The sequence below is a fragment of the Rutidosis leptorrhynchoides genome, chromosome 4 (genome assembly GCF_046630445.1).
Source record: "Rutidosis leptorrhynchoides isolate AG116_Rl617_1_P2 chromosome 4, CSIRO_AGI_Rlap_v1, whole genome shotgun sequence".
In the NCBI taxonomy this organism is placed as follows: domain Eukaryota; kingdom Viridiplantae; phylum Streptophyta; class Magnoliopsida; order Asterales; family Asteraceae; genus Rutidosis; species Rutidosis leptorrhynchoides.
This window is the reverse complement of record NC_092336.1, coordinates 556,909,914-556,922,174: the sequence shown is the minus strand read 5'-3', so window position 1 is coordinate 556,922,174 and position 12,261 is coordinate 556,909,914. Positions and strand designations below refer to the sequence as shown.

Genomic DNA, 12,261 nt, shown 5'->3' with positions numbered 1-12,261 from the left:
TTTGTAAAATGTATCATATAGAGGTCAAATACCTCACGATGTAATCATATGTTATTGTATTCGTCCTTATGGATTGGGACGGGTCGCTTCATGTGGTATCAGAGCGGTGGTCTTAGCGAATCAAGTCTGCATTAGTGTGTCTAACTGATAAGTGTTAGGATGCATTAGTGAGTCTGGACTTCGACCTTAGTTGCATGTCAAAAGTTTTTGCTTATCATTTCTTATCAGAAATTACCTGCTTATCATTCTTAAGTCTAGACACATCTTACTGCATTGATTGCATGAATAGTGTATAGACAAAAATTCATATCTTAGCGTATCTGCTAATTCATATCTTAGCTTATCTATTACTGTAAACTTTGCCTGACATATTCCGTAAATTCCTCCGTAATCTACGAAATCTTGTGTGCTATATGTAGATATTCTATGTAATTAGAATACCATCCGATAGCCAGAAATCATTTCATATAGAAAAATCCTTTACTCAATCGTACGAAATGGAATTCGCCACTAGTTCAAGTCCCTCGGATTCTGACATGGAGTCCCAATCAAGCTCCGAAAGCAGTGTGACCGGAATGGACCAACCAATCAGCCATCATCTATTCTGGATGAATTGGGGATGGGTTCGTAGTCTACTTAATCACTGGAGACAAGAAGAAGGTGATCCCTTCCACCCACCTTATTTCCCTCTCAACGAGGAACCTGAAGCACTTACCGGCGAACTTATCCGAAACACCATTTTCAGCCTCATTTCCAGAGTATCTCGTCACGATTATATACTATACCAAATTCTAGATCTTATTTATCCGCTCGTCCGAACCCACAATAACCCAGGTGTAATAGAAGAAGTCAACGAGCTTCGTGCCCGGGTAGTAGTTTTGGAGAATATGGTGCAAAGGTTACAAGCACCAGCAACAGCACCGGCAGCAACAGTACCACCAGCAACAACACCAACAGTACCATCACCACCACCAACAGTAATATCCGCATCCCACACCTCGACATCACAATCTGTACCTCGAGCATCAATATCGTACTTACCATAGATACCAAAGAGTACTAATAAGAATCAACGATGAAGTATTGATTCATAACTTCATTGGAGAACTATTAGGCGGCATCTCTAAAGTCTTAGGGATTATTTATTTTAGCTCAAACCAAAAAGCAAATGAGATTAATATCATATTAACTCATAAATCTATGATTACATCTGAAGAAAATATACATGTATATATGTTTTCAAAAGGATTGTAATTAAAAATTCTTTTGTACAAACTGTTAATGGTGAAAATATTTTAACGGGTAGGTAATATCCGAGGAATATTTAGATTTCACATTAATAAGTTACACTGTACATTCTTCGAATCTGATTCAACAGTCATTTACTATCCTACTTACATCCACCGATATACGTATTCGTTCACCACAGAATAACCATTTTCATTCAATTTCAAATTTAGATTTTGACTTATCAGAATCCAACAAGTGGCATAATGAAGAAAACATTTGACAAAATAAAATTTGTTAGAAACAAACAAATTAACTATGAGAAATTCTGTTAAGAATCCACGCTAACAAAGTCCTAGCTAACTGTTCCTAGCTAACTGTTAATTCCTTATTACATTTATTTATCGCAATTTAATTATCGCAATTTATTTATCGCAATTTAAATTATCGCAATTTTATTTATTGTCATTTAATTTCTGTTATTTATTTTACGCACTTTAAATATCGAGACACGTATACAAGTTTTTGACATATCATATCGACACATCTATGTATATTATTTGGAATAACCATAGACACTCTATATACAGTAACGTTCGAGTTAGCTATACAAGGTTGAAGTTAATTCTACAATAATATATATACTTTGAGTTGTGATCGAGTCTGAGACATGTATACAATGGGTCACGAATACGTATTAATTAATTTGTATATTATATATTAAACTATATATGAATTATTGGATTACTAATTGTGGACTGCTAACTGTGGACTGTCAACATTGGATAATTAAAATGAATTAAAATATTGATTATAACATATGAAACTAAACAATTCTTCAAGTTTGCCACTTGATTTCATCTTAAACCTCATTTGTATCTTGACGATTACAATCTGCGATTCAAACCTTTCATAATTCTTGAAAACACTTCAATCGATAGGATGAACCAACCGCACTTCATCTACGGAAGAAGAGATTGATGCATATAGTTATGCACCTGAAAACACTCGGAACCTATGTAAACGTTTAACACGTGTCTGTACTAGCTCCTTTGGCATTGTTATTACCGAAAATAACATTACAACTCTTTTTCAAATTAGCCAATTTTGTCACAGCTTCAACAAATCAACTTCGACTTCCATTCGAATTAGCCTTATTATAACCTCGATATATAAGTTTGCCTGTCGTCATCATTACCGGGGAACCGTTTATATTCCACCACATTAGCAGTAAACTTACCAGCAACTTCAATGAATTGGACTTTCCGAAAAATCATTATATTCATTGAAACCCCATTGTGTATTCATCTATACCCTGTAACAATAATTGCCATACCAATTACCGAGAATCAGCAATCAGTATTTCGAATCTCGTAGCCTTTCTACATCAATAGTTATATGTATACATATAACAATTATCTTCTAGAATTACGATCTTCAATTCTGAAATTTTGAAAAGCAACTAGCCTACGAATCAATACATTGAACTTTGAAAAAGCTGAATGAAGCAGCAGAAACTGTAGGCAACCGTAAACGACCTTAATCGTCGGAAGTTTGATGATAAAGAATAGTATGTTGGAAAAGCTCAGAAAAGTTGGAACTGGAAAACGGATTGAGCTAACCACGAAGGAGACCAAGGACAAATACAAGGACCATACCCTATATTTAAAGAATCCAGGTAATTCTGGATCCGTTGAAATCTTTAGAGAATATCTTGCTCCGAAGTCATGTTAAAATCTTGCGAAAAATTTTCTTCATCAACCTTCGAACTTGGAAATTCCAGAATATCATGATAAATATCTTCGATATTTCTGAGGATATTTTCATAAATATTCTCGTCCGAAATTATATACCTCTTCGTGCTTCCTGTGTTTCATAATATTGGAAACTTCTGTAAAATTTAAGTTTAATTTATGAATGAATTCTGGAGAAATGTAAAGAAATTGATGCATGAATTAGTATAATATAATAACACTTGATCAACGTGATTATATTACAGTAAGTCATGTTGAGTTTCTAATAGAATGTGATGATTCACAGATCATACCGTCATCATGTGCCATGTTACACGACTCTTGTATTCTATTTAACCTCAAAAATATCAAGAAAATATTTTCTTGATGATTCGGTCTTTTCTGGATATTATGGTAATTTGACAAATCAAATCGAGCTACTACCTTTTCTTTCTACTTTGCATATTATAATAATTCAAAAACTTCATACCTACGAATTCTGGACCATTACTCGTTTTACTAGAGGTCGAGAAGAGAATAAAAAGGCAAAGAGCTCCAAAATATAATATAAAATATAAAGCTCAATAACAACACGAAGATTACAAACTGTGGATATTAATACGGATAGCAATATAAAGACACGGTATAATTAAGAATAGTATCACCCCAAGGTAATAGTAGAAGTAAACAGATTCTTCTGGTGGAAGATTGAAAAGAAGGATGATAGAAATGATAATTAGGAAAATATCAAGGATTAGAACTGGATTAAACATTTTCACAATCTTTTGGATGTATGAACTAAGGAATGGTGAGAATAATGGAACGAAAGAGTTTAATTTATAATGGAAATATCAGACAGAGTAATCGAGGCAGATCACCGCATTTTATTAAAGAGATCTTAATTTCCTTATTCACCGAAGAATCAAATCTTTTAGATTTCGAAGATTTTCTTTAAAACCCTTGAATTCCAGAATTCAACCATGACTAGTGGAAAGTTATGATGAAACTTGTCTATCTCATTTCACTCTTTTGTGATAACTTCACTTTTACGCTTCGAATAATCGAATTGTTTTATCTGTATTACTCAATAATGATAAAACTCTATTTATCAACTCATATGCGTCATGAAAACATTTTTATTGTTAGCCATGACCACCTTACTCAAATTTCGGGACGAAATTTCTTTAACGGGTAGGTACTGTGATGACCCGGAAATTTCCGACCAAATTTAACCTTAATCTTTATATGTTTCCAACACGATAAGAAAAATCTGTAATGTTGAGTCTCGAAAATTTTAAAACTATATTCATGTATTCAAATTACCTTTGACTATTCCCGACGATTCACGAATAATTGTGTATAAGTAAATATGTAAATAAAAATGTATACACATACGTATTATATATATAATCTGTCATACCCCCTAAATGGAACCGGGGGTAATATGTGACTAACCAATATCATAACACAAGTGTAAAGCGAGAACGACTCTATATGAGATGTTTAATTAAAAACCAATGTATTAACGCAGCGGAATATATAAGTCATTACAATGAATCCTTTAATAATATAAATGTAAACTAAGTATCTTAATGCAATAATATAAATGATAAAATGCGGACTCCAAAAAGCAGCAAAGTCCAAATAGCAATCAAATCTCTAGCAATCTTCACTTGAGACAAAACATGCTTAAAGTGTCAACCAAAATGGTTGAGTGAACAACATAGGTTTATAATAGTGTTTAGACCACAAGATTTAGTTATAAAGTTTAATCAGTTCGGTAGTAGTGATGAGGTGTATGATATCGAAACTAAACAAGTTACCCCGTGTGATCACTTTATTCGTCCGTGTCGTTAAATCCTTATTATGTATCCATTAACCAACGGTCATCCAGATAGACACGTCACTCTCAATAGCGCTACTCACAATAATTAAGTTTGCCAAAATTCCAGCAACTAACGATATCATGGCGGGGATTAAGCATGAATCAAAGCATGTCATAGCACAGTTTGAACTAATCAAAATAAAGTTTTCATGTACTTGTGTCTAAGCGTAAAACAGTTTGAAAGCAAGCATGTGTCTCACCCCAAAGTTCAAAATAAGTATATAAAGATAGTTAAAAAGTGGGGCTATGAAGACGAATGCAGGCTGAGTTGTAGGCGATTAGCAGCAGCAAAAACAAGCAGGAAGGGTGACGGTTTGCAGGAGGTTTTATGGTGGTGCTTGTCGACTGCACAGCAAGAACAGAAGCTGGACAGAAGATCGAATGGAGGAGGGTTTTTGTGAGGTTTTTGATCGACAGAAAATAGAGAGAAAGTAGGAGAACAAGTCGACTGTTTTCAGCAGATTATTTTGTGGTGAGATCTTGTAAATATCATGAGGGTTTATATAAGGATGTTGGGTTTCCTAATCCTAATCAAATACTTGAAGAACAAGGACTCTATCTAGGATTAAACTAAGATTAGTAACCTAGGGACCAAGTTTGTATTTCTGCTTTTTATTTCTAACAGCCGATTCATAATACATAAACATTTTTTTTATTTACGACATTCTTAATTATATGCATTTTATATTATTTTTCTATACCATATTACTTATTTATTTAAATATATTATTTATTTTCTTTTTATTATTATTATTATCATTATTAATATTATAAATTTTAGGGTTACATTTTATTTAATTACATTTTATTTAATTATTAACCCCTAACTTTTATTAATCTTATTTTAGTTCCATTTAGTTTATATTGTTTTTTAAAGGTTATATAATAATACTTGTAACTTATAATATAAAGACACAGAAAATACATAAACTTTATATTAACGGAAATATTGATCAAAAGTTACTATTTAATCAAAGATGTTAAATACATAAAGTTTATAATTACAAAAAGTCCTAATATTGGAACAGTAGAAACTGAAATGAAAAATTTGAGGGTCGTCATAGTACCTCCCCGTTAATAAAAACTTCGTCCTGAAGTTTTAGGTGGACTTCTCAGATGCATCTGCGTTTGAGAAGAGATGGGGATATTTTCGTCTCATTTGGTCTTCACGTTCCCAGGTATACTCGGGGCCTCATCATGAATTCCAATGAACTTTAACAATAGGTATAGTGCTTTGTTTCAAGCGTTTCTCGATTTGATCAACGACCTCAATTGGTTCTTCAATGAAGTGCATCTTATCATCAATACGAATGTCATCCAAAGGAATAACGAGTGTGTCATCAACAAGACACTTTTTAAGATTTGAGACGTGAAACACATCGTGAACTTTACTAAGCTCGACAGGTAGTTCTAATCGATAAGCCACGGGACCAATTCTTTCGGTAATCTTGAAAGGTCCAACATAACGCGGACTTAATTTGCTTCGTTTACCAAAACGAACGACTCCTTTCCAAGGGGATACTTTCAACATGAACTTATCACCAACTTGGAATTCTAAATCTTTCCGACGAATATCAGCATAGCTCTTTTGTCGACTATGGGCAGTTTCTAATCATTTCTTAATCTGAACGATCTTTTCGGTTGTTTCATGAATGATTTCCGGACCGGTTAATTTTCTATCCTCTAGTTCATCCCAGCACAATGGAGATCTACATTTTCGTCCGTACAAGGCTTCAAAAGGTGCAGGCTTAATACTTGAATGATAACTGTTGTTGTAAGAAAATTCAGCTAAAGGCAAGTGTCTATCCCAACATTTTCCAAAATCAATAACACAAGCACGAAGCGTATCTTCCAATGTTTGAATGGTTCGTTCACTTTGACCATCGGTTTACGGATGATAAGCAGTACTCATGTCGAGTTGAGTTCCAAGAGCAGATTTTAAAGTTTTCCAAAACCTAGAGATAAATCGACTGTCGCAATCTGAAATAATTGAAATAGGAACTCCATGACGCGAGATAATCTCATTGATATAAAGTTGTGACAATTTCTCCATCTTGTCGGTTTCTTTGATTGGCAAGAAGTGTGCAGATTTAGTAAGACGATCCACTATGACCCATATAGTATCATTGCCGTTTGAAGTCTTGGGCAACTTAGTGATAAAATCCGTAGATACATTCCCACTTCCACTGCGGAATGTCAGGTTGTTGTAGTAAACCAGACGGCTTTTGATGCTCGGCCGTAACCTTCAAACAAGTAAGGCACTTGCTCACATAATCGGCAATATCGGATTTAAGATTAGGCCACCAATAAAACTCTTTCACATCGTGATACATTTTACTAGAGCCCGGGTGAATAGAATACCTAGTCTTATGTGCTTCATCCAAGACTAGTTCTCGAAGATTTCCAAAAATTGGGACCCATATTCGGTTGTTGAAATACCTTATTCCGTTTCCCTTGAGTTCAAGTTGCTTTACGAGACGTTTAAGTCCCTCGTGTTGGACATTCTCTTCTTTTAATGCCTCAAGTTGTGCTTCACGGATTTGAGATGTAAGATTCGTACGAATACGTATGTTTAAAGCTCGGACTCGGATCGGTTTGGCACGATCTTCTCTACTAAGGGCATTGGCAACTACATTCGCCTTACCTGGATGATATTTAAGCTCATAGTCGTAGTCATTTAATAACTCGACCCAACGCCTTTGTCTCATGTTTAGTTTCTTTTGATCAAAGATATGTTGAAGGCATTTATGATCGGTAAACACCGTGAATTTAATCCTGTAGAGATAATGTCTCCACATCTTCAATGCGAATACCACGGCTCCTAACTCTAGGTCATGCGTGGTATAGTTCTTCTCATGTTTCTTCAATTGTCTAGATGCATAAGCTATAACTTTGTTACGTTGCATTAAGACACATCTGAAACCTTGGTTCGAGGCATCACAGTAAACTACAAAATCGTCGTTGCCATCGGGCAATGATAGAATCGGGGCTGTGGTCAATTTATTCTTTAGAACCTTAAAAGCACATTCCTATTCTTCGGACCACTCAAACTTCTTCCCCTTGTGAGTTAGCTTAGTGAGAGGCTTGGCTAGAATAGAAAAATCTTTGATGAATCTTAAGTAATAACCAGCAAGTCCTAAAAATTGACGAATATGTTTCGCACTCTTAGGCACCTCCCAGTTTTGAATAGCAGTGATTTTTTCCGGATCGACATGTATTCCTTCACTATCAACTACATGTCCGAGAAATTGTACGGTTCGCAACCAAAATTCACATTTAGAGAACTTGGCATACAGTTGTTCCTTCTTTAAGAGCTCTAGAATCAATCGCAAATGTTGCTCATGCTCTTTCTCATTCTTAGAATAGATTAGAATATCGTCGATGAAAACGATCACAAAATTATCAAGATAGGGTTTTCATACACGGTTCATAAGATCCATGAATACAGCAGGAGCATCGGTTAAACCAAAAGGCAAGACGAGAAACTCATAATGCCCATAGCGAGTTCGGAAAGCAGTCCTAGAAACATCAGTTTCCTTGACTCTCAATTGATGATAACTCGACCTAAGATTAATCTTCGAATAAATACTTGACCCTTGCAATTTGTCAAACAGGTCATCAATACGTGGAAGTGGATAACGATTCTTGATGGTTAGCTTGTTGAGTTCTCGGTAATCAATACACATTCTCAACGTGCCATCTTTCTTCTTAACAAATAGAATAGGTGTTCCCCACGGAGACGAGCTAGGACGAATGAAACCTTTCTCCAAAAGTTCTTGTAGTTGGCTAGATAATTCCTTCATTTCAGATGGAGCTAATCGGTATGGTGCCTTTGTAATAGGTGCAGCACCGGGAGTCAAATCAATTTGAAACTCAACCTGTCGTTGGGGAGGGAGACCAGGGAGTTCTTAGGGAAATACTTCGGGAAAATCTCTAACCACTGGTACATCTTCAACACGTTTCTCTTTCGGTTTCACTTTCTTAACATGAGCTAAGATAGCTTGTTATCCCTTCATTAGATATTTACAGGTTTTGATACAAGAGATGATATTAAGTTTAGAACCACTCGTGTCTCCTTGAACGATTAGGGTTTCACCATTTTCTAGAGGAACGTTAATGGTTTTCTCATAGCACATGATTGCAGCTCTTAACGGGCGTAACCAATCCATTCCTACGACTACGTCAAAGCTTCCCAACATGACTGACAAAAGGTCGATCTTAAAGTGTTTATCGGCTAGGATCATATCACAGTTTTTATACACATTGTCTACTTTCATAACCTTATCATTTGCTACTTCTACAAGTAGTTTAATTTCTAAGGCTTGTGGTTTTTCGATGAATAAGGCACAAAATTCAGTAGACACATAACTTCTATCGGCACCAGAATCAAATAAAACAGTAGCATAGATGTTGTTAACAAGAAACGTACCCGTTATCACTTCATCATCCTCACGGGCTTCTTCGGCAGTTATCACAAAAGCACAACTCTTAGCATTACCATTATTACCCTTGTTCTTTGGACACTGATTGCGGAAATGTCCAACTTCTCCACAACCATAGCAAGTTGGAACAAACGCGTTTGACTTTGTAGCAGGAGTAGCAGAAGTTCTACAATACTTAGCTATATGACCCACCTTCTTGCACTTGGTGCACTGAGCCATACACTTCCCAAGATGATGCTTATCATAACGACTACATTGTGGTTTTATCCCAGCATAACTACTTCTAGAACTATCGGCAGCTTTCTTGTTTGAACCTTGGCTTGAACCTTGAGATGGTTCAAACTTTCTCTTACCCTCACTAGACTTAGCCTTGGCTTGTTTATTAGCCGCGACCTTTCTCCTCTTAGCCATCATCAAGTTTTGAGCCATAAGTATCACCGCATCTAAGGTCTCCTTACTAGCAGCAATAACATTTCCTTGAATCTCATCAGGAAGACCTTCTATGTATCGTTAAATCTTCTTTTGTTCAGTGGGAACCATGTCCAGACACAAAGAAACCAACTCTATAAACCTGTTGGTATAAGCTTCAATATTAGTACCATTGACCTTCAATTCCCAAAACTCTACTTCTAGCCTTTGAATTTGATTCCTTGGGCAAAACTTATCTGTCATCATTCTTTTCACCACAGTCCATGGAATAGCATTAGCAGCATCTAGCCCTACAGTTTGGGCATAAGCGTTCCACCAAGTCAAAGCAAGGCCACCTAGTGTGTGCGTGGCATACTTCACTTTGTCGGCTTCCTCACAGTTACAGATACGAAAGATTGATTCGACTTTTTCAAACCAACGAGTTAACTCGACTTCTTCCTCATTCCCATTAAAGGATGGAGGCTTACAGTTCATGAACTCCTTGTAGGTACATGATGTAGGTAGATTCCCTTGGTTGTTCTCTTGGTTATTGTTGCCTTGAGCGGCAGCAAGCAGTTGTTGAAATTGTGCGGGTGTCAAAGTGAAGTTTGGAAGAGTGTTAGCACCACGAGTTTGATGAGACATGATCTTCAATACATAAAAATAGTATTAGTTGAAGAGTTATGGTGCTAATAAATTATAAATTGTTTAATAAATGCACAAATTTCACACAACAAGTAATAGGGAATATATATAAGAGAAAACAATAAGATGTAATAAAATCACTTAAATTTTATTAAACATCACAAAGATAACTAACATCTTTTATTACACACGGTACGAAACTAGAATAACACGAAACGAAACTAAGATAGTAGTTTTAGGAAAAGCTTTTACAATGAATGAAAACACTAATACGAAAATGGAAAATATATGCTAGAAAGACAACTATCTAATGGTACTCCTTGAAGAAATCTTCAAAATCCTCAATTGTCTTATCTTGAAGAGCTTTCATGTCGGCCATCATCTTCCCCAATTGGTCTTGGCTCTCCTCGACCTTAGCCAATCGGGCATGAACAGACGCTTGCTCCTTATCCCATAGGAGATCTTGAACAAACTTCATGAAACCTTCAAATGCTTTGTTCTTTTGATTTTGGTCCTTGATATAAACAGACATGAAATCAAAGATGCTCTCTTGCTTCTTTGCCAACCTATCTTGGCGTTTAATGATCATTGCCAAGTCGGTGGTGTCTTGTCTCTTAGAAGGACCGGGGATATCATTAGTGGGAGTCTCGGGCTCCTTCCTCTTCAAAGAGGGAGGTAGGTCAACAGAGGGCTCGGATTCGGGTTCGGGTTCTTCCTCCTTATCATCCCTATTATAATTAGCATTAGTGCGGGATTCTTCCATCGGAGGAGAGTGTGGTGGAGTAGCGGGCATGTAAACAGGTGATGTATGTGGTGTAGTAGGTTCATAAACCGGTGATGCGGGTGAAGTAGTAGGTGTGTAGACCGGTGAGTTAACGGATCCTTCGGACTCGTCGTCGGAGATGATGATCGGGCTAAAGCGAGACATCCTAAAAGACACGAAAGAACAAAATTAGGCAAGTTCTAAGGAAGACGTAAAGGCACTAAGTAAAATGTAAAGGAAAGTACTTAAAAATCGAGGCAAGAAATGTTATAGACCTATGGATTACTAAGGCACCCTAACTAACACATAAGGCACACATAAAATACAATCCTCGTTCTCTATAAAAACCTGGCTCTGATACCAATCTGTCACACCCCCTAAATGGAACCGGGGGTAATATGTGACTAACCAATATCATAACACAAGTGTAAAGCGAGAACGACTCTATATGAGACGTTTAATTAAAAACCAATGTATTAACGCAGCGGAATGTATAAGTCATTACAATGAATCCTTTAATAATGCAAACGTAAACTAAGTGTCTTAATGCAATAATATAAATGATAAAATACGGACTCCAAAAAAGCAGCAAAGTCCAAATAGCAATCAAATCTCTAGCAATCTTCACCTGAGACAAAACATGCTTAAAGTGTCAACCAAAATGGTTGAGTGAACAATATAGGTTTATAATAGTGTTTAGACCACAAGATTTAGTTATAAAGTTTAATCAGTTCGGTAGTAGTACTGAGGTGTATGATATCGAAACTAAAAAAGTTACCCCGTGTGATCACTTTATTCGTTCGTGTCGTTAAATCCTTATTATGTATCCATTGACCAACGGTCATCCGGATAGACACGTCACTCTCAATAGCGCTACTCACAATAATTAAGTTTGCCAAAATTCCAGCAACTAACGATATCATGGCGGGGATTAAGCATGAATCAAAGCATGTCATAGCACAGTTTAAACTAATCAAAATAAAGTTTTCATGTACTTGTGTCTAAGCGTAAAACAGATTGAAAGCAAGCATGTGTCTCACCCCAAAAGTTCAAAATAAGTATATAAAGATAGTTAAAAAGTGGGGCTATGAAGTTCACCTTAATAGCAAGCAAGAAATTCCACACAAGTAGAATGAACGGAGTGTGTGAGCGGAGATC

At 36.0% G+C, this 12,261-nt stretch overlaps 1 protein-coding gene across 1 annotated transcript in view; it reads right to left on the bottom strand.

Annotated features, from left to right (window-relative positions):
* Positions 1–10,340, bottom strand: part of LOC139842702 (heat shock cognate 70 kDa protein-like) — a 78,055-nt gene extending 67,715 nt beyond the window's left edge. The window contains exons 1-2 of the mRNA XM_071832816.1: positions 10,100–10,340; positions 9,275–9,613 (exon numbers count right to left, since the gene is read on the bottom strand). Coding sequence (XP_071688917.1) covers positions 9,275–9,613; positions 10,100–10,340 — 580 coding nt within the window. The remainder of the gene's footprint in view (positions 1–9,274; positions 9,614–10,099) is intronic.
* Positions 10,341–12,261: the final 1,921 nt, after the last annotated feature.